The 22,633-nt window shown below is 37.7% G+C and overlaps 1 protein-coding gene across 4 annotated transcripts in view; it reads left to right on the top strand.

Moving 5' to 3' along the window:
- The window catches only part of ABCC9 (ATP binding cassette subfamily C member 9), a 139,975-nt gene that overhangs the window by 93,069 nt on the left and 24,273 nt on the right, over positions 1 to 22,633 (top strand). For all 4 annotated transcript variants that reach the window (XM_077953698.1, XM_077953697.1, XM_001098888.5 and 1 more), the window contains 3 exons: positions 1,926 to 2,083; positions 6,187 to 6,279; positions 14,909 to 15,011. In XM_077953698.1, coding sequence (XP_077809824.1) covers positions 1,926 to 2,083; positions 6,187 to 6,279; positions 14,909 to 15,011 — 354 coding nt within the window. The remainder of the gene's footprint in view (positions 1 to 1,925; positions 2,084 to 6,186; positions 6,280 to 14,908; positions 15,012 to 22,633) is intronic.

Genomic DNA, 22,633 nt, shown 5'->3' with positions numbered 1-22,633 from the left:
TCTCAAAAGAAGACATTCATACAGCCAACAGACACATGAAAAAATGCTCATCATCACTGGCCATCAGAGAAATGCAAATCAAAACCACAATGAGATACCATCTCACACCAGTTAGAATGGCGATCATTAAAAAGTCAGGAAACAACAGGTGCTGGAGAGGATGTGGAGAAAAAGGAACACTTTTACACTGTTGGTGGGATTGTAAACTAGTTCAACCATTATGGAAAACAGTATGGCGATTCCTCAAGGATCTAGAACTAGAAGTACCATATGACCCAGCCATCCCATTACTGGGAATATACCCAAAGGATTATAAATCATGCTGCTATAAAGACACATGCACACGTATGTTTATTGTGGCATTATTCACAATAACAAAGACTTGGAATCAACCCAAATGTCCATCAGTGACAGATTGGATTAAGAAAATGTGGCACATATACACCATGGAATACTATGCAGCCATCAAAAAGGATGAGTTTGTGTCCTTTGTAGGGACATGGATGCAGCTGGAAACCATCATTCTCAGCAAACTATCACAAGAACAGAAAACCAAACACCGCATGTTCTCACTCATAGGTGGGAACTGAACAATGAGATCACTTGGACTCAGGAAGGGGAACATCACACACCGGGGCCTATCACGGGGAGGGTGGGGAAGGGATTGCATTGGGAGTTATACCTGATGTAAATGACGAGTTGATGGGTGCTGACGAGTTGATGGGTGCAGCACACCAACAGGGCACAAGTATACATATGTAACAAACCTGCATGTTATGCACATGTACCCTAGAACTTAAAAGTATAATAATAATAATAATAATAATAAATAAAATAGTGAAAAACAAACTCCATTCATAACAACAAAACCTATAAAAACAGAAATAAACTTAATGTGAAGAAAATGTGTTCGACAGTCCCAGAAGTCATAACAATCCTGTATAGAAAAAGAATTTCCCTATTAGATATTTTAAAAATACTATAAAATTCAAGCACTCTGTTAATTGCAGAAGATGAGTAGGTCAAAAGAACAGCATGGAGAATTCAAAAACTCCATCGTATGTAGAAATTTAACAGTATAAATGTGGCATCTTAATAAGGAAAGGATTAATTTTTCAACAAAGGATATTTGGATAGTTAGCTATCCAAAAAATACAAAACAAATGCATATAGCATAGAGGTGGCCATATTAAAACATAAAGCTATAAAGTAATGTAGGAGAATAGTTTTAGAATCTCGGGGTGGGAAAGGACTTTCTGAGTAAGACAAAGAACTCAGAAACAATAAGGAAAATAGGTTACCTTTGAGCCCACAAGTCAACAGAAATAACTATAAAAAAACTTTAAATTGTGATTGAGCCAAAAGCACCAAAGAGAAATTTAAATACAATAGATAACTGGGAAGAAAAATGTGTAAATATTTTTAAATAAACATAATATATACAGAGCATCTAAAAATCAATAAGGAAAAATTAATCCACTCAAAAAAGCCCAAAGGATACGAGGAAGCAATTACAGAAAATTAATTTAAATGTATTACAGTAGAAGAATAGCTAAATAAGCTAATACTATGCAACCATTAAAAAGAAATAAATTTATATACACTGCCATGGGAAGATTTACAGTCTGTCTTGCTCAGTAAACAAACACATGAATGAATAATATTTATAGTACAGTGTCATTTACATAAAACACCCAAGATAAATAGGGAGATAGACCACGAATCAATGACATGTTGATAGATAGATAGACAGGCATAATAAACTATGGAAATTGAGTGAAGAATTGCTTAGGATGAACATGCTTATACACTACTTTTGTAGCTAACTGTATAACTCGGTGTCAATATAAAAACAGATATTTTGTTACATTGTAGCCAATATTTCATTGCAGTAATCATATTTTCCTTTTAAACTACCCTAATAGCACATCCCTCCAACCTTAGAATCTCTAACTCGCTCGACACTGCTCTGCCTGTCCGCCATTGGGATGATTTCTTATGCTACTCCTGTGTTCCTGGTTGCTCTCCTGCCCCTTGGTGTCGCCTTTTATTTTATCCAGAAATACTTTCGGGTTGCCTCTAAGTAAGTAAAACAGCATCCCATTCATTCTCAAAAGCTTGTCTACGGTCAGCCTTCTCTATTCATGGGTTCTGCCAACAACAGATCAAACATATTTGGAAAGAAAACATTCCATGAAGTTCCAAAAATCAAAACTTGAATTTGTCACGTGCCGAGTACTACATTGAATACACACTGATGAAGCGATGTGTGATGTGTTGCCACTGAATTAAATAGAATGAGTAACATAGAGATGATTTAAAGTATATGGGATGATGTATGTAGGTTATATGCAAATGTCACCCATTTTATATAAGAGACTTGAGCGTCTGCAGATTTTGGTATCCATGGGAGGTCCTGGAATTATTTCCCCATGGGGACGATTGTATTCGATTTACTGTGATCTACATTTGCTGTAGTGTTTTTCAAGATAAGATGTGGAATTTAGAAATGCAACCTATTTGTAACATGATGAAATCTATCCTGACATTATGATTCATTTAGGTATCAATTAATATTATAATTATACCTATAATTGGTTGTCTGGGCCTTACCTAGCCCTGGACATATATTAACATGTGGATTGACCTATTGAGTTTTGAGTCCTAAGACTGCCAAATTTTTCATTCTATGGTCCTTTTTCTGAACATGACATTGATAGAAAACAAAAAATCAAACCTAGGCCAGGTGTGGTGGCCCATGCTGTAATCCCAGCACTTTGGGAGGCCAAGGCAGGCGGATCATGAGGTCAGGAGTTCGAGACCAGCCTGACCAACATGGTGAAACCCTATCTCTACTAAAAATACAAAAATTAGCCGGGCGTGGTGGCACCTGCCTGTAATCCCAGCTATTCAGAAGGCTGAAGAAGTAGAATCGCTTGAGCCCGGTTGGCAGAGCTTGCAGTGAGCCGAGATCATGATACTGCACTCTAGCCTGGACAACAGAGTGAGACTCTGTCTCAAAAAAAAAAAGAAAAAAAAACACAAACATAATCCCAAAGAGTAAGTGATTTAATATTATTATACTCTACAAATGGGAAAAAATTATTTGCTTAGAATTTGTCATTTACTGAGATGTTGAATAAATGAAATATAATACCAGCTGTTTCAAAATTTCCAGTTTAACTTTGAAACCCTGCTATAAATAGTAACGTTTGTTATTTCAACAAATACTAAGCACTCATTGTGTCGCAAATAGCTGTGTTAAGCCATGTGACAGGTGAAGAGCAATATGACAAGGACCTGTTCTCAAGAAATGTATAGTCTCTTAGGAAGCTAAAACATATACAAAGTAATCCTAATATGTGGATTAAGTGCTAAAATAAGAAGGCAGGTATTGAGTTTATTCAGGAAATTGAAAATGTTAATATGACTTGAGTGCAGGGAAGGTGAAATAAAATAGGTGGAGATAAGAAGAAAAGAAGAATTGTAGTTGGAACCTCTGAATGTAACTTTTCATAATTTGAAGAAATAGTTGTTTCTCCCTCTTAGCTATGAATTAGGGTCCTTGAAATGTCAGGGATCCATATTTAGTCTGTTTTTTCATCCCTAGACTCATTCTCTTTGCTTGAAGCAAATTCTGACCACAACAGAGAAGCTAGTAATCAAATTCACATTTCATTTCTTCTGATACTATTGCTGGTCTACATGCTGGTGGGCCAAAGAAGTTCAGAGTTATTTCATTACTGCTGACGGTTTCCAAATCTGTCCTTGCCTTCTCAACACTGATATCAGTCATGTCTTTCTTTAATTACATACTCATTTGGTCCTATTATTGCCCTTTAGCAATACAAATGGAGTGCAAAGTTTAGGAAAATATTCCTAGTCCATTACAAATTTGAATTGTGAATTCTGTTCATCATCAGTGAGAATAATTTGTTAGAGACTAAAATATGGAGAGGACAGTTAAAGAATAAATATTGACAATGGATTTTACACTATTCTTGTTTGAAATTATCAGAAAGTTAGCAAATATAACCATATGATATTAAACCTCACAGACAAGGATCCTTCTAGATGTTGAGGTTCTTTAGAACTCATCCATGTTGAAAAGTTCAGGCAGCTTAACATGACATTTTTGAATACACTAAAGAGAACTTAAGTGGGGAACTAGCTACAGGAAATGCTCTGAAAAAATGAATATCTAAAATCATGGGTCGAATGCATGCTTAGCTTTGTAAGTAACTGTTTCCTTCTTGCAAGAATACAAGATCAAGCTGTGCCCTCACCTCTTTGGTTTTATCAAACAGAGTTTTATAAACAAAGCTTCCTCCTTCCACAGTATTTTTCCTTCACTCCAAACCTCAATGTAGTGACCACCTGTTGCTTGTGTCAGATTTACAAATAGCCATTTGGTTTTATGTTTAAAAATAACAGACTATTCACATTCCTTCATATTCCTTCTCCCACTTCCTTCTATCTTTCTCTCCCCCAATCCCCATGTGAAAATTCTGAATGAGGGAATCCATTTTAGAAACTCCACTTCGAAAAGACTTGCATTTGTTTTGGGAACCAGACTACATTGGCAGCCAGGAATGGCCTAAGTAAGATTATGGAACCATGTTCATCCATTCAGTTGACCCTCACAGGTGAATGCCAACACCACTTCTCTAATATTCTCAACCCCAAAAACCTAGAGAAGGGCAGGAAAAAAGGTCTGAAAAGTAAAAAATGGAATGCATTGAAACATGTGGTATAACTGTTAGCCTATCTTCTGTAAATTCTAGCTCATATGGTTTAAAGAAAACTTGTCATGAATATATCTCTATCAAAAGGGTCAGATTCAGGCATTTCCATTCATTCAGTGTATGTCTGTGTTTTATGTACCTGTGGTTCCTTAGAGAAACTGTGAATGGAAGTTCCATGAAGGCAAGGATTCAAACTCACTGTGCGCAAAACTAAACTCATTATCTTTTCTCTCCAAATGTCTTCTTTCTGTGCCCTTGACCACCACTCTGGGAAACAGCACTGCCATTTTTCAAGTCTGCTAAACTACAAATAGCCAAGCTATATGTGACTCTTGTTTACCCTGTGAAAACTAATCAATCATTACAGCAAATAGGGCTTCTTCTGACTGTCTCACATTCCCCTACTTCTTATTTTAAACTTGACCAGCATCATACTAACGCTGAACTTTTTAAAAAATACTCTTGTATGGACTATATTAACTGATCCTCCTCATTCACCCATTCTCTTTCATCCTGTACATTGTCTCCCAAGTTATGTTGATTAAAGGATTAAAGGACAGTTCCAATTACCTTCTTTCTTTTTTTTGAGACAGCGCCATGCTTTGTCACCCAGGCTGGTGTGCAGTGGAGTGATCTTGGCTCACTTCAACCTCTGCCTCCTGGGTTCAAGTGATTCTCCTGCCTCAGCCTCCTGAGTAATGGGATTACCGGTGTGCACCACCATGCCTGGCTAATTTTTTGGTAGAGACAGGTTGTGCCATGTTGGCCAGGCTGGTCTCAAACTCCTGGCCTCAAGTGATCCACCTGCCTCAGCCTCTCTAAGTGCTGGGATTACAGGTGTGAGCCACCGCGCCTGGCCAGATTACCTTATTTCTAGTCTTCAGTGATTTTTTTCAGCCCATTAAGGATATTTCTACCATCCAGTGTCACCCTTACAAGACTGTATCCTTTACATAGCCTCTTCCCACTACAACAGCCCTAAAGGACTCTGGGCACCAGAGAGATTGAACTTGCAAGATTCTTCAGACACCAGTGCTTGTTCTTGTTATTTTTCTTCTTGTCTATTCTGTTGAAGCCCTCATCAAGCTTAAGGTCTGGTGTAAATTCTACCCGCTTAAGGAAAATCCCACTGGTGTCCTAGGTATGAATTAAGTACTCATTCCACTAAGTCCTGTAGCAGTTTACTTTGGCTGTTACGCAGAGCTGATAGTTTTGTACAACACATTATGTTCAGTCTCTACCTGTATTCATTCTATACCCATCTTTCTCTTCCTCTTTAGATTGTAAGCTGTTGAAGTTTTTGTCAATTGAGGGCTAGGGGAAAATAATTTCAATGATGAAAACAAATACAGTGACAAAATAACCTTCTCTTAAATAATAAACATGGCAGTTTTTGAGTCTGGATGCACGTGAAGTTTATTTTTGCCCCTGTCTCTACTAGGGACCTCCAGGAACTTGATGATAGTACCCAGCTCCCCCTGCTCTGTCACTTCTCAGAAACAGCAGAAGGACTCACCACCATTCGGGCCTTTAGGTGAGTAAACACATTTTTATATTAGCTGACTAGGCAATTACATCATCAACAAATATTTTTCTACAAGTAACTGATCATTGCTTTCATTTTGTTTGATCTCCCCATTGTGTGCCTGACAGTATACTAAACCAGGAATAAGAAAAATGTGATGTCAATGATCAGAGTTAGAGTTTACTTCTCCAGAATGCTAACTATAATAAAAGATGAAGCAACAGATTGGAAAAATACTAGCTGTGTGACTAGGATGAGGCATCTGAATTCCCTAACCTTGGTTTCCTCATCTATTAAATGGAGAAAGTCAGTTTCACTTCTTATGGTCATTGGACTAATTGATATTAGCCCTGCAAAGCATTAACCACATTGACTATTGAAGAAGCATCCAATAAACAAGTTAAAATAAATGTATAAATAATAATAGTAATAATAATTCTCACAAAAGGAATACTATTACACCAAAGTTGTTTTAGAATTTAATCCTTTTTATTCAAGGTTTGTAAACAGAGTAATAACCTAAACTTTTGATCAAGAGTGTTTACTTTCAAAAAATTACCTATCCCAATTTTCCTGTTCAAGTCAGATTAGCAAGGAGGTGGTATGACTGAATATTTCATTTAATCTAGAAAATTGATATTTTAGTGTTATATCTTTCTGAAATCCTAATTGCAAGTATATGTAAATTTTAACCAGAGATTCTTCTAACCTAAGAAATTTATTTTTAAATATAGAATTGGGTCACAGAGTAGAATATAAAGAGACAACTATCCACAACATTATGTTCCACAGCATATGTACCTAATCTATGTAGGTGGCATCATGAAGCATTCACTCTTTCTGCACTGGTATGTTTTTTCATCATAATGTGCAATCCCTTTTATTGGAGATGTCAAAATTATTTATTGGCATTGAATGTAGATAATAACATGAAGTTTATATTCTAATAACCAGCAATGATCAGTGGTATTAATAAGTACACTATACTAAAGATTACTTTTTGCACCAAATAAGTCCTTTCAATTCAATTTATTTGAGAAATATCTGAGTACTGAACATATGCCAGGTACTATTCTTGCTGTCAACATACAAAGACTAAAAAGACACGGCCTTTCATTGCCAACCAGCAAAAAGTGGCACTGTTGCCCTCCTTCCCCACATCCTCTCAACATACACCTGCCATGTTATCCTTTTTATTTCCTTTGTGATATTTATCTGAGTATTTTAAATCATCTTTTTAATTTGTTTACAAGTTATCTGTCCTTTCCAAGTGGAATGTAAGCCCTATCAGATCCTCCCCGCTTTTTCTTTCTTTCTTTTTTATTTTTTTTGTTTGTTTTTTGTTTGTTTGTTTTGCTGTTGTAGCATCATTAGCTGGGAAAAGTGCCTGGGGCTAAGTAAGTGCTCAATAAATATATATTGACTAATATAGTAGCTAGCATGGACTGTGTTAAGGAGCTCACAGCCTAGTAGGAGAGACAGTTTAAGAAAAAAATAGCAACACAGCATTATACATAGTCTAATATCACAAGAAACAACTCTGTCAGAGAGTAGGGTAGCACTCTGTCTAGAAGGAATGGAGAGATAATTATTGAACCACAAATCTTTGAATGATGAATAATTGACCTGGCAGATATAGGAGATAGAATATTCAAAGACGATGTAACAGATGTGTGAAAACATAAAGATTTCTATTTTATACGGAAATCAAAAGAGTCCAGTGTTGTTGGAACATAGATTAAGTACAGATAAGGTGGCTATGAGGATAAGGCTTGAAACCATAGTAGAGGCCAGTACATAAAGGGCTTTGATAAGTACCTTTAAATAACTTAGACTGGATTCTTTCAATGTGAGGTAGTCACTGAAGAATCTTGAACAGGAAAGTGGTATGATCAGAGTTGTGTTCATCACAATAACTCTGGGATACTATTATGAACTGGGGATGGTTAATGCCCAGGCAAAGAGACTCCAGGAGGCTGTTGCAATGGTCCACATGAGAGATTACAAAGGCAGGCTAAGGAACTAAGGACTGGGAGAGAAAGCACAGATTTAAGGAATATTTAGGAAGTGGGACCAATGAGATTTAGGGGTAAATTGAATGTGAAGAATAAGGTTGAGGGAGAAGTTGAAGATGATTCCTTCTAAGTTTCTGATTCCAATGAGTAGGTAGTTTTCCAGGTTAGGAAATTGAAGATGATGTGGAGGATTGGAGAAGGAGTTCATGAGTCTGGTTATGAACAGGTGTAGGTAGCAATGAGATATCCAGCTGGATATTTTTTATGGTCATTTTGGTATACAGGTCTGGTGTCTAAGATATATCTAAAGGCAGAAGATAACAGGTTTGAGTATCATTCTTTTATGGATAATAGTTAAAGTTTTGACCATGGATTTGATTGCCGAGGGAGAGGGTGTAGATTAAGAAAAGAGGAGCTTGCACAAAAATTTCAGACTACCAGCACTTAAAGAACAAGTAGATAAAAAAGATCCTGTGGAAAATAGGATCTGCCAATTGCTGCCTCATTAAACAAAGCTGGTCCTCTTAGGTTAAGAGGAAGATAGGTTATGTTACTTGTATCTCCCAATATCCTTTTATATGTGGCTAACCAGTGCTTATCTCACTGCTGAAATATCAGTCCATGATTGTCATCTACTGTGGGAAGCCTTCTCTGCATGTTAGAATGTAGAGTTCGTGTCCTTCTTAGGTCTCTATGTTAAGTTGCATCCTAAACTTAGCATGCTGCACCATAATCAACTGTTTGTGTATTTGCATTCCTCTACAAGACTGGGAGCTACTTAAGAGCTGGTAATGTGTCCTTTGCCTTAATCTTTAGAATATTAACAGAGTCAGTCACATAGTAGGTGTCCAAATGTTCTGTGAATAAATTAAAGGACACTTCGTTGCTCAACCTACTACTTTCTGCTAATATCTCCATGACTCTTTACTTCAACATCTGTGTGCTTCCAGCCCTCCTAATTTGGACAGACTGTTTGAATTCTGTTCCCAGTCAGCTTCCTCAGTAAAGGGGAAGGGTTGATGTTGCCCCTTGTCGTGGTCTCAGTCCTTCAAATAAATATCCTGTTGAGCTCCTTCTGCTCCTGGCCAACCCCAACACAGGCCAGCCTGAGGCCATCAAATCCAAACCAGTGCCTTCTTTACGGAAAGAGGATTCACATCTTGGCAACCTTGATGTTGTGACTACTGTTTTAGCAAGTTGGTCCCTGATAGATCAACTATCCTATAAGTGAGAAGTTAATGGTGGGAAAGATCAATTCACTGGGCCCTCTCTTCATGTGCGCACTGTGTGTTTGTGTGTGTGTGTGTGTATAAAATGTTACATATGCTATATGTATATTGTCATATATATACATCATTTTCAGCTCCTCTTTTATTTCTCTGGATGTATCTATATCCAGATAGGAGAGGCCAGTACCCAAGCACTTTGCCTCCCTAGAGGCCATTAAAAGCTCTTAAGTGGTCAGCTGAAATTTTTGATAGCCCTTTATCCAAATGACACCTTCTCGTAAGCAAACCTTTACCTGTAGCAGCTCTACCTAGGTCAAGGACAGGTCTGGAAAGCCTAAGGGACTGCTCTACCTATGTTTGATGCATATTACCCTAGGTAACACCACTGTAATGCACCTTAATTCAGCCTTGTCTGCTTCCTTCCAATACCTCAATGACATATAAGTACAATGACAAATGTTAATACTTAGTAGGGTAGAGCCCATCTTCCTACTAAGGGGGAGAAATTCAGACCAGTTGAGAAAATAAGCCATCTAAGTAGTAGGCAAAAAATCAGGATAGTGGTGTCATTGGAGTTAATCACGTGAGCATTTTAAAAAGAAATTGAATGGTCAATAATAATAACAACATAAAAGAAGAATAAAAAGAATTAAAAGTGTCCATTTGATATGGCAGCCATGAAGGTATTGGGAACCTTAGTAAGAAAAGTAAAGATAAAGTGGAGAGGATTGAAGGCAAAATTCAGAGGGTTAAAAAATTAATTGGAAATCAGAACATGGACATGGCAAGGAAAAACTACTCTTTCAAAGAGTTTTACTGAGGTTGGAAGGAGTTTAGGAGAGCTCACTAAAAGAAGGAGCTTTTTTACTATTGTCTTTTCATTTTTAAGAGAGTAATGAACTAGACATTTTCAAAGACTGAAGGGAAGAAGTGAAGATATAGGCAGGATGGGGCAGTTAATGGAGAAGATTATTACAACAGATTAGCAGGAACATGTTAAGTGTCCAAGTGTGAAGACCAGTTCAGCTTGAAGAGTATTTGGTATATAGCTCCTTTACGAATGTAAGAAAAGGATCTGAATAGATTCAGGAAAACTGACAGGTAAAAAACAGGAAGTTGATGAGTTCAACATCTAACAGCCTCTGTTTTCTCTTTGAAGGATAGGGGAGGTCATCTTCTGAGAGGGATGGGGACGAGAACAAGGCAGAGCATCGTGAAGGGAATGAGGAAGATTTAGAATGAAAGAGGAAAATGACCAAGCGTCAAGATTCAGATTTTTCATTTACCTTCTTCCCTAGACACATGAGCATAATTTAGCATTACTGTCCTTAATTTTACATTAGGAAAACTTCCAGGTAACTGTAAGTAGAACAAAATATTATGTTAAATTTCAATGTTTGAATTATAGTTGGAAGAAACAGAAGACAACTCAACTTCTATCTGGAGGTACCTGCCTAATACTAATCCAGGTTTAGATCTTCCAGAGTTCATTTTTTAAGGTTTTATTTTATTTCAATAGGTTTTTGGGGAACAGGTAATTTTTTGTTACATGGGTAAGTTCTTTAGTGATAATTTCTGAGATTTTGGTACACCCGTTACCCAAACAGTGTACATTGTATCCAATGTGTAGTCTTTTATCCCTCACCCCTCTGCCATCCTTCACCCCAAGTCCTCAAAGCCCATCATAACATTCTTATGCCTTTGCATCCTCATAGCTTAGCTGCCACTTATAAGTGAGAACATAGGATATTTGGTTTTCCATTCCTGAGCTACTCCTCTTAGAGTAATGGTCTCCAACTCCATCCAGGTTGCTGAGAATGCCATTATTTCATTCCTTGTTATGGCTGAGTAATATTCCATGATGTATATATACCACATTTTCTTTATCCACTCACTGGGTAATGGGCATTTAGGCTGGTTCCATATTTTTGCAGTTGCAAATTCTGCTGCTATAAACATGTGTGTGCAACTGTCTTTTTCATATAATGACTTCTTTTCCTCTGGGTAGATACCAAGTAGTGGGATTGCTGGATCAAATAGCAATTCTACTTTCAGTTTTTTAGGGAATCTCCATACTGTCTTCCATGGTGGTTGCACTGGTTTACGTGTCACTAGCAGTGTAAGCATGTTCCCTTTTCACCACATCAATATCTATTTTTTTTTTTAACTGTGGCCATTCTTGCAGGGGTAAGACGGTGTCTCATTGTGGTTTTACTTTGCGTTCCCCTCATGATTAGGGACGTAAAGCATTTTTATTATCATAAATATCAGCATTTTTAAACCCAAAGAAGTCTTGAAAATGTGGGGATGGCCCTGCTGCCATGGATAAAATTCTAGAATCCTTACATTTGGTACTTGTGGTCAGGAATCGAACGTGTCTTTTTCCATCCATCTGTTCCTTTCTTTCAAACTATCTGGAGTCCCCAGAGTCTTGAGCTCTTTGGAAAGTTAGTATTTACTGATGAGGCTGCTTTTCCTCCCCTGCATTGAGGGTTCGTGGTGTACTCACATGAAGCAATGAACTCCCTCAAGTAGTTTACCACGAAAGCATCACAGTTAAATTAGACTGAGATTTTAGTGACCTTTCCTATTTTTTTCTTGTCTGACAGAATAAAGGTCTAAGAATGTTCAGAAGATGAGCTGGATATGGATGAAAAGATACAGGCTGAGTGTGTCAAAGTTTCCATTAGGAAAACAGAAGGTTTCTTGCCAAATAGAAACACACAGAAAGAATGTTCACTGCATTTTCACCCCTCCCCTCTCACTGCTGCCTCAGACTATTGCCAACTGCATTTACAAACTCTTTAAGAGTGGATCTGAAACAATATCCCAAAACTAGAGGAAGAGTCAAAAGTGTTCCAGATAAAGCACTTTGTCAGAATCAAGGGTTTGAGATTCATCTCAAATGTCTTCCACTGGCTTTGGTCCACCTGGCCTCAACTCCAATCTCTCCATCACACAGTCCTCTAGGGAGAAGAACCTGTCTCAAGCCCCGGAACATGTGGCGCTTTCTCATTTCTGTGCCTTTGCTCATATTGTTCCTGCCACTTAGAATGCCTTGTTCACCAAAAACATTCCGCTTATCCCTTTAAAACCTCACTCAGACTATCTTCCTTGTCTTTTGTGACACGTTGCTTAACGCTTCCTCTCTCTCCACCCTTCACTCCATTTCCTACTGTGCTGATCCTCTGATTGGTGCAAATCATGCCCTTCCTTTATGTTCATGTAGCATTTTGTGCATAAGCTCCTTATAGCTAAATAGTGTGTTGCACCATTTTTACTTGTTAATGCTGTGTTTCCTCCCTTCACTAGACAGTTGACCCTTCAAGGGAGTAGGTCATGTTTTGTTCTTATGTCCTCAGTGTCTAGCATAATGTCTTGCTTAGAGTGGATGATTGCTAAATGCTCCTGAATGAATGGATGAAAATCTACCAAACGTGTACCTAGCAAGTACAAAAAAGAATGAGCCAAGATGGGTGGATCACCTGAGGTCAGGAGTTCGAGACCATCCTGGCCAACATGGTGAAACCCTGTCTCTACTAAAAATACAAAAATTACCTGGGTATGGTGGCACGTGCCTGTGGTCCCAGCTACTCAGGAGGCTGAAGCAGGAAAATCGCTTGAACCTGGGAGGCGGAGGTTGCAGTGAGCTGAGATCTCGCCACTGCACTCCACCCTGGGTGACAGAGACTGTCTCAAAATAATAATAATAATAATAAGGGGAAAAAAATAAGCCTTAAGTGTGTGTATAGAGAGAGAGGATAGATAGATAGATAGATAGATAGATAGATAGATAGATAGATAGATAGATAATCTTTATGGTTCATGTTCATTGTCTCAGTAAATCCTATAACCCTTTGAACGCCCCCCTCACCATTTAGTTATTCTCTATATTCATCGCTAAAAGGGTCAGCTGGAGGGTAAGGTTGGACTGCTTAGTCCCACAGCAGAGTAGCCATTCAGGCCAGGTCCTCCTGTGCATGGCAGCATGGCATTTGGGTCACGGATACTCAACTCAAAGTGAGGTAATTATGTGGCTGTGATTGCTGAGTTCTCTGATTATTGTAAATTAGAGCTTACTGTCCGACTGAATTATCTGTCTTTTTTGACATATTGGAATGATCAGATTGACTGGATAGATATCAAGCGTCTGCTTTATATTGGCCTGTATGGATTACTTCAGTGGGCCAAATGGACACCCCACCCAGGATTTCTTCATTCTTTGACATGTGATGATTTGTTATAAATTTTTACAATTTTACTTAAAAATTGGGGAGGTGAGTGGGGGAAGTCTTTTATCAAGAAGGAATCACTGCCATTCTGTCAAATGAAGTTTGGTTATTTCTTGCAAACATAACCCATAGATGGGAGGTCTCTATAAGACAAGCCGTGACTGCAGAGAGTGAATAAATCACATTTTGATTTGGTATTTTCCCCAGCTTCAAACCAGTTATTTTTATTATATTATCCAACCTTCCAATGTTTCTGTTATTCAGGGAAAATAATTGAGAAATAAAAAGAAACTACTGTTGTGATTTAGAGAAGATTTTTTTCTACCATGTAGCATGAATTTCTTTGAGATGTTGGCTCAGATGTTTAAATGGATAGGGCTTTTAGTAACCGTTTCATTTATAAAATAGGTTACACAGAACTTGGTGTGATTTTATTGAGCACCAAGAATTAACTTAATTTGTTGAAGATCAATATTCAAACAATATATATCATAGAACCCTGAAAGTACACAGACCAAATTCCTTTTATGCAATGACCATCCTTACAAATACTTTAGAATTTGGGGGTGTAGAACATTTGCCATCATCTCTAGTGTCTCCCATCCTCTACTTGTTGCGGTTTTTTTTTCTTTGGTTCGTAGAAATATTAGGAAAAAAGATAATTTTAAAAGTATATTTTTGCCAATTGCAAATGTATAGTATTCTGTCTTCCCTGGTTCTGATCCAGCACCTCCCACCCACTCTAACTGTGTTGTTTGGAAAAGTAAAATAAATGCCACAAAATGTTGGTAGAGTTGCATTTCTACACAATTTATCTTGGTTTTTGTAAGGCCCTTTTAATGTAGTAGGCTATGCCTTCTTCTCATGGCTACATTAATTATGTGAAAATTTATGAACTGATCTTTAATACAATGTTGTTGTTAGAAGGACTCTTTTTCCTAGTAAGGGTATAAGAAAGGAAATAAACACTTGACCACACCATCTCTACTAAGAATGCAAAGAGCAGTAGCAGCTGGTCTTTATTTTAAAGTAGAAATCTATTTACTGATCATTCCATGCCATCAGTTTGTCACTATGTTGAGTAAATAGTGTAGTAGTAAGTGTGACTGTTTTTATGACCTCTCCTGTTGTGTGGCTAACACTGTATTTTTGTTTTCTGCAGGCATGAAACCAGATTTAAACAACGTATGCTGGAACTGACGGATACAAACAACATTGCCTACTTATTCCTCTCAGCTGCCAACAGATGGCTGGAGGTCAGGACGGTACGTTCATTTCATGATTTCGAAATGGAAACCAAATAGAGAAGACGCCTGCTGCAAAGAGGCAGACAGTTGTAAAAATTAGCCTTCCACTGAGATTCAGCACTAGCTTCACATTTTCTGAACTTTAAAATAGCTCAGGTTTGTTTATGTTACAGATGAAGTTTGTCATAATGTTTTAGCTAATGACAAGACAAATAGCTCAAAAAGCAAAATTTCATTTTGTGTTCATTAGTCTCTAGATCACATAAGTTAATGGAATGGCAAATATTTGTATAACTTCATTTTTTTTTTCCAAAAGAGTACATTTGGCAAGTGAACAGATGTACTCATTTCCTTTACCGAGTTGGTCCTGCCTGGAAGGATGGCAACTTTCTACGTTTTAAGCCAGTGGAGGGTCATGTTAGTACAAAATGTAGAAAACTACAGTTAATCATTTGTTGCCTTCTGTCTTGAATAATGTAGAAGAACAAGCACAAGCTTTGGCATCACACAGACTTGGTCTAGCAAGTTAATTTTAGTCCCAGTTCCTCATCTATAAAGTAAGAATGTGTACCTTGTATGGGCATTGGATTAAAAGTAACATAAATCCCCTACTACACTAATTGGCAAATGCATTCAAGAAATGTCTTTTGAATGCATGCATGAATGAATAATGACTGGTACCTGCCCTGGTAGGGGGTTCATAAGCCAGTGAGCTGCAGTATCAAGTAGGAGAGATGAGAAAGACATTCCAGAAGGCAAGGAATATAGTTTGTAGTCCGTACAGTCCGGAACATGGATAAGCTACTTTGGTGGTAATGGTGAGTTGAGTGTAATTTTTTTTAATAGGTATTTGCCAGTTTTGAAAAGAAAAAGCATGTTTATCTGTACTATAGGGAGAATCTTATTTCCACTAATTGCGTTTCAGTAATATATAGGTTTTCTTTCAAAACACAACAGAAAATAGAAGGAAGATGGTAAAGGGAATTTAATAGGGTAGAAATGAAGGAGCCCAAGTTAAAATCTGAGTAGTTGATTGATGGATACAGATTAACCTAGAATCTTAGACATCCTTGTGAGCTTTTGTTATCATGATTTCTCACTGGTTTATAGAGATTATCTACAACTATATTAGTCATTATGTAGAAATTATTCAACAGCACCACATAGTTATTTTTCACAAAGTTTTGATAGAAGTATTGTTTGCTGATAAATTCCCTCAAGGTAGCTGTGACCGTTGGAAGAAGGCGGGGCAGAGTTTCTTGGGAATTACATATAGATAAATAAAGGCAAGTGAAGTGTTACTTAGGATTTATCACAAAACCAAAACATTATTCCCAAACCCTATCCAAACCATAATTCCATAATTCCTTGTTTTAATTCCTTGTTTTGATATGTGAGTGTCTGTGTGTGTAATTTCTGTTGTTCTATACGGGAAAAAAATCATATATGAAAAATATAATTACTGATGAAATAGCTTACTGAAAGAATATCCTGAAATCATAAGGGAGAAATGTTAGCAGTTAGCTTTGTATCTGGTTTTCCTGAACTTGAAGATCAAGTATGTCTTTTAGGGGCAAGCATATTTGCCTTGGACTTGAGGTGAGAGTCTGACCGACTCCTGTTTCTACTCTTTAGCACTTCCTGCTGTCAGGTTAATGGATAAGTGTTGAACAAGAATCTTCAAGCAAACCATATGCTCTGTTCTCATAGCCAGAAGACAAGATATTAGAGCCTTAACACTGCCAAGAAAGGGAAGGTCAGGAAAAATTAGAAAAGAACAGCAGCCAAACTCAGAATGGTTTTGTTTAGTTTGATTCATAACCCAATACTTTAACCCCCACGTGAAAAAGCAGTTGAACCTGCCTAAATATAATAGAATCTATATCTTGAATTCCACCTGCAAAAACCAAAATACTGACACTTGAAGCAGGAAGGGCAGAACAGGCCATTCATTTGGTTACTTTGTAATACGTTTGTTACTCTTTGCTTTATGTGTATTCGAATCCTTCCAAGATTTGCAATCTAGTCTTATTACTAGAACTCTCCCTTAAAAATTAATACAAAAGAATAAGGAGTATTTTATTTTCATTTCTGGTGGGCAAAGATATATTTTGGCAAGAAACATTTGTTGATTTATTGCAAAGTTCCAGGCATATCTGCTGACAGAAGTCAAGGTTCAAGGTCCTTTGGGTATGATTTGCCTCCATCCATTGTATTTATATGTCAGTAACTTTATGTGGATAAACACTTGTACACACGCACACATCCACACTCCTCTAGACAATCTCAGAGATCCACTGTGAGACTAGTCAGATTCACTGTCGCTCTGCTCTTCTGAGTGAACTGAGAGTTTTCATTGGAACCAGGTGTATTTAAATGTAAATACTATAATCCAAGAACATATGCCACAGTAGGAGTGTTAAATAAGGTAGATGACTTCTCCTGGGAAATAACCTTTTCTCTCAACTGTGCACATATAAATGACCTCATTACTACTGTGTTTCTGTGGGCATATCCACATCACTGGAGACAGAATTTTAGTTTGGAATAACTGGATCTTGTGTGAGAAAAATGAAGTTGAGATATAGGACCTCGGAGACTAGGGTGTGAACTGTTCTCTACACCCCACAGCTGGATATATTCTGCCTCATAAGTCACTTTTTAAAAAAAGTAATAAAAATTTCTATTTGGCCCAGTACATCTGCATTGATCTTATCTGTGGTATGGACACAACCCCCTCTTTGTCATATTACTCAGTAAGTTCACATAAATATCTGCTTCTAGCAAACATTCTTAGAGTTCCCAGAGCAGGAACGCAACCAAAATGGTACAAAGAAGGTCACTTCATTGGGCATAAATTAGAAGAGGCAAGCAGGATTTCTTCACACAGATTTCACCAACTCTAATTCATGGACTCAGAGCCATAATGGAAACGGGAGAAAACATGATATCATTGCTTTCTGTGGCTATGTTTCCCCTCCCTTCCTCTTCATGCCCAGTTTTAACTTTCCAAAGCCATGTCACTGCTGTTGACAGAAAACCTCAAGAAAGAAGAGAGAGAAACCAGAGTAGAAACACCTTTTGTTGAATTCGGGAAGTTCCCTGAACCTCATCCAATTTTTGCTTATATATATATGTATTTTTTAATTATACTTTAAGTTCTGGGATACATACGCAGAACCTGTGCATTTGTTACATAGGTATACACATGCCGTGGTGGTTTGCTGCACTCATCAACCTGTGATCCACATTAGGCATTTCTCCTAATGCTATCACTCCCCTAGCCCCCAACACCCTGACAGACCCCAGTGTATGATGTTCCCCTCCCTGTGTCCATGTGTTCTCATTGTCCAACTCTCACTTATGAGTGAGAACATGTAGTGTTTGGTTTTCTGTTCCTGTGTTAGTTTGCTGAGAATGATGGTTTCCAGCTTCATCCATGTCCCTACAAAGGACACGAACTCATCCTTTTTTATGGTTGCATAGTATTCCATAGTGTATATGTGCCATATTTTCTTTATCCAGTATATCATTGATGGGCATTTGGATTGGTTCCAAGTCTCTGCTATTGTGAACAGTGCTGCAATAAACATATGTGTGCATGTATCTTTATAGTAGAATGATTTATAATCCTTTGGATATATACCCAGTAATGGGATTGCTGGGTCAAATGGTATTTCTGGTTCCAGATCCTTGAGGAATGGCCACACTGTCTTCCACAATGGTTGAACTAATTTACCCTCTCACCAACAGTGTAAAAGCGTTCCTATTTCTCCACATCCTCTCCAGCATCTGTTGTTTCCTGACTTTTTAACGATCGCCATTATAACTGGCATAAGATGGTATCTCATTGTGGTTTTGATTTGCATTTCTGTAATGACCAGTGATGATGAGCTTTTTTTTTTTTTTTGAGACGGAGTCTCGCTCTGTCGCCCAGGCTGGAGTGCAGTGGCCAGATCTCAGCTCACTGCAAGCTCCGCCTCCCGAGTTCCCGCCATTCTCCTGCCTCAGCCTCCCGAGTAGCTGGGACCACAGGCGCCACCACCTCGCCCGGCTAATTTTTTGTGTTTTTTTTTAGTAGAGACGGGGTTTCGCCGTGTTAGCCAGGATGGCCTCGATCTCCTGACCTTGTGATCCGCCCGTCTCGGCCTCCCAAAGTGCTGGGATTACAGGCTTGAGCCACCGCGCCCGGCCGATGAGCTTTTTTTCATATGTTGAGATAGAGACACGAAAAACCCTTCAAAAAAATCAATGAATCCAGGAGCTGGTTTTTTGAAAAGATCAACAAAATAGATAGACTGCTAACCAGACTAATAAAGAAGAAAAAAGAGAAGAATCAAATAGATACAATAAAAAATGATAAAGGGGATATCACCACTAATCCCACATAAATACAAACTACCATCAGAAAATGCAATAAACACCTCTACGCAAATAAACTAGAAAATCTAGAAGAAATGAATAGATTTCTGGACACATACACCCTCCCAAGACTAAACCAGGAAGAAGTCAAATCCCTGGATAGACCAATAAAAAGTTCTGAAATTGAGGCAATAATTAATAGCCTACCAACCAAAAAAAGCCCAGGACCATACAGATTCACAGTCGAATTCTACTGGACCTACAAAGAGGAGCTTGTATCATTCCTTCTGAAACTATTGCAAACAACAGAAAAAGAGGGACTCCCCCCTAACTCATGTTATGAGGCCAGCATCATCCTGATACCAAAACCTGGTAGAGACACGACAAAAATGGAAAAGTCCAGGCCAATATCCCTGATGAACATCGTTGCAAAAATCCTCCATAAAACACTGGCAAACCGAATCCAGCAGCACATCAAAAAGCTTATCCACCACGATCAAGTCGGCTTCATCTCTGGGATGCAAGGCTGGTTCAACATATGCAAATCAATAAACATAATCCATCACGTCAACAGAACCAATGACTAAAACCACATGATTGTCTCAATAGATGCAGAAAAGGCCTTCGATAAAATTCAACACCCCTTCATGCTAAAAACTTCAATAAACTAGATATTGATGGAATGTATCTAAAAATAATTGTTTATGTTTTTTTTAATACTATAGAGCTTTCTTTTCTTTTCCCAGTCATGTTAAGTAAGAGTTAAGACAATCATGATTTATCCTCTTTGCGTACACAGTTTTCCCTACGGAAGATCTAGCCTTGCCCACCATATTCATTTCATATTCATTTTGAATTGGGAAAAAAAATAAAGACCATAACACAATCAAATCATAAAAGGACAAGAGACTAAAAGAATAAAATAATTTGGCTGGTAGATAATTTGGCTGGTAGAAAGCGGCTAGACTGTGGCTGGCCACCAGACTTGCTTTGGCAGCAGAGGGGACTGTTTTTCCTCTGGGTGCCAAGTGAAGCCGGCCGTGGTTGAGTGCAATGTGTCACTACAGCCTAACCTCTGAATGCTGCTTGCGTCCTTTCGTTCAGCACGGTGTTTTCTCTTCATCCCTTTGCACTAAACAATTCCAGTTCTTTGGCATTGGTGTTTTCAGTTGCAAAAATGGAGTAACTTTATCTAAAGGCTGTCTTTCCAAGGCTTTGTCTTGCTGTGTGGTGAAACGATAAAAGAAAATTCACATCAAGAAGCCAAAAATAAAGACTTTAGCGTCAACAGGCTAAAGTCAAAATGGTCTTTAGGGTGAACTTGCACAAGAGTCTATTTTGTGAGATAACACTGCTTTTCTGTGTGTTCACAATTCAACGACAGACAGGGATACAGTGATCTCGTAATATGGAGGTCCTAATATATTCTTGCAGATACCCAGTGGTACCATAATGTGCTCCTGAGTGCTATATGAAGGAGAGGGATCACATACTTTTCAGTTGCTATTAACTATTTACAAGGCTGCTTTATAGAGAATTACAATTTTCATTATAATTCCAAATATAGATAGATGTCTTTGAATCACTAGAAATCTGAAAAGAGGCCTCTCTTTTGACATGGGAATCTTCTGGTGGGGAGTATTGAATTCACAAAATTGATGGAAGTTATAATTTACTATTCTACAGATAAAAGCCCTCTTTTGAAAGTAGATAAATCATCTATGTTGTAACTTCTGTTTCCTAAGTTCAGTCTCCCGTTTCATTGTATCATTTGGATGGAAGGTGGTTTTCACTGAGTAGATTGCTTAGGATGTGTAAGGCTACAGCAGTAGAATAAATGCTATTAGTGATCCCTAAGTATTTGCTGTCCTCTGTGAAAGTTATGCAAACCATCTGCTTCTCCTTTCTTAGTTTATTGCCTCTAAGCTGTTTTGCTACTCACATATTTGCAGAGGAATGGAAAGATGTAACCATAGGGTCACTTTATGGTTCATTAAACTTGTTATGTTTAACAGTAAAGGAAGTGAAAATCAGAGACCTAACAAAAGCATTTTTTTTATTTTTATGGTTTTTTTTTTTTTTTTTTTTTTGAGATGGAGTCTCGCTCTGTTGCCCAGGCTAGAGTGCAGTGGCACGATCTCAGCTCACTGCAACCTCTGCCTCCCGGGTTCAAGCAATTCTTCTGCCTCAGCCTCCTGAGTAGCTGGGACTACAGGTGCCCGCCACCACACCCAGCTAGTTTTTTGTGTTTTTAGGAGAGACGGGGTTTCACTGTGTTAGCCAGGATGGTCTGAATCTCCTAATCTTGTGATCTGCCCGCCTCAGCCTCCCAAAGTGCTGGGATTACAGGAATGAGCCACCGTGCCTGGCCACAAAAGCTTTTATGTTAGTTATTAATTTCACATTCCTATACTACTGTAATATTTGAAGAGAAGTGATTGAAATTTAGTGATTTTGCTGTATATTTTTTGAAAGGTATAGTACAAAAAGGGGCTTCATCCCTTATGCAAATCAAGATAAAATTCTGATCAGAAGTCTCTAAAATATTTCCAGTACTTTAGAAAAAAAAAACAAAAAAACAGTTTTTAGCAGTGGTAATAATCCAGCAGTGAGCTGGAAAGTATCTAGTTAGTATGATGAAAAGACAGAATGGCTTTTTCTTTAAAAAGAAAGTTTAAAAATATTTTTATAATAAAATAACTTTGTTACAGGTACTAAACTATAGACATATTGGCTTTCAAACTATAATATCTATTTGAATTTAGTAGATTCTAGATTTTGAAAATCAGTTCCTCTTCTCAAAATTTTTGCTGTAAAATGTACCTGTAAAACTATCTTTCTTTTGCTGAAGAGTCAAAAATATTTCTAAAACATTTTAATATATGAATGTGAGCATATTTGTATTGCTGGCCTAATAACTAATAATATCCAGCGATCGTATTGAAAATTATACAAGTAGTTTTGAAACATTAACCACGTGAAAGGGGCCCAGAAAATATATACTGACTACAACTTATTGATGAGTCTTCTCCTTTTTCTCCCATCATCTGTTTTCACTTCTTTTGCTGGCCCTTTTGCCAGAATAACACTACCTATCTGTTACCAGAATTATCATGTTAATTCAACAGAAAATAGTTTAAATTATCTTCTAATCAAATCTACCATGTCATTCTTTACAGTGGGTGAATTCAGGAGCCCAATTTAGAATACAAAGATTTTCATAGTAAACTAAACTTAATAGAGAGAAATTGACTGCATAATGTTTTACCTTTCCTTTA

The sequence above is a fragment of the Macaca mulatta genome, chromosome 11, assembly GCF_049350105.2.
Source record: "Macaca mulatta isolate MMU2019108-1 chromosome 11, T2T-MMU8v2.0, whole genome shotgun sequence".
Classification (NCBI taxonomy): Eukaryota; Metazoa; Chordata; class Mammalia; order Primates; family Cercopithecidae; genus Macaca; species Macaca mulatta.
Note: the sequence above shows the minus strand (reverse complement) of the source record. Positions and strands in the feature narration are given on the sequence as shown.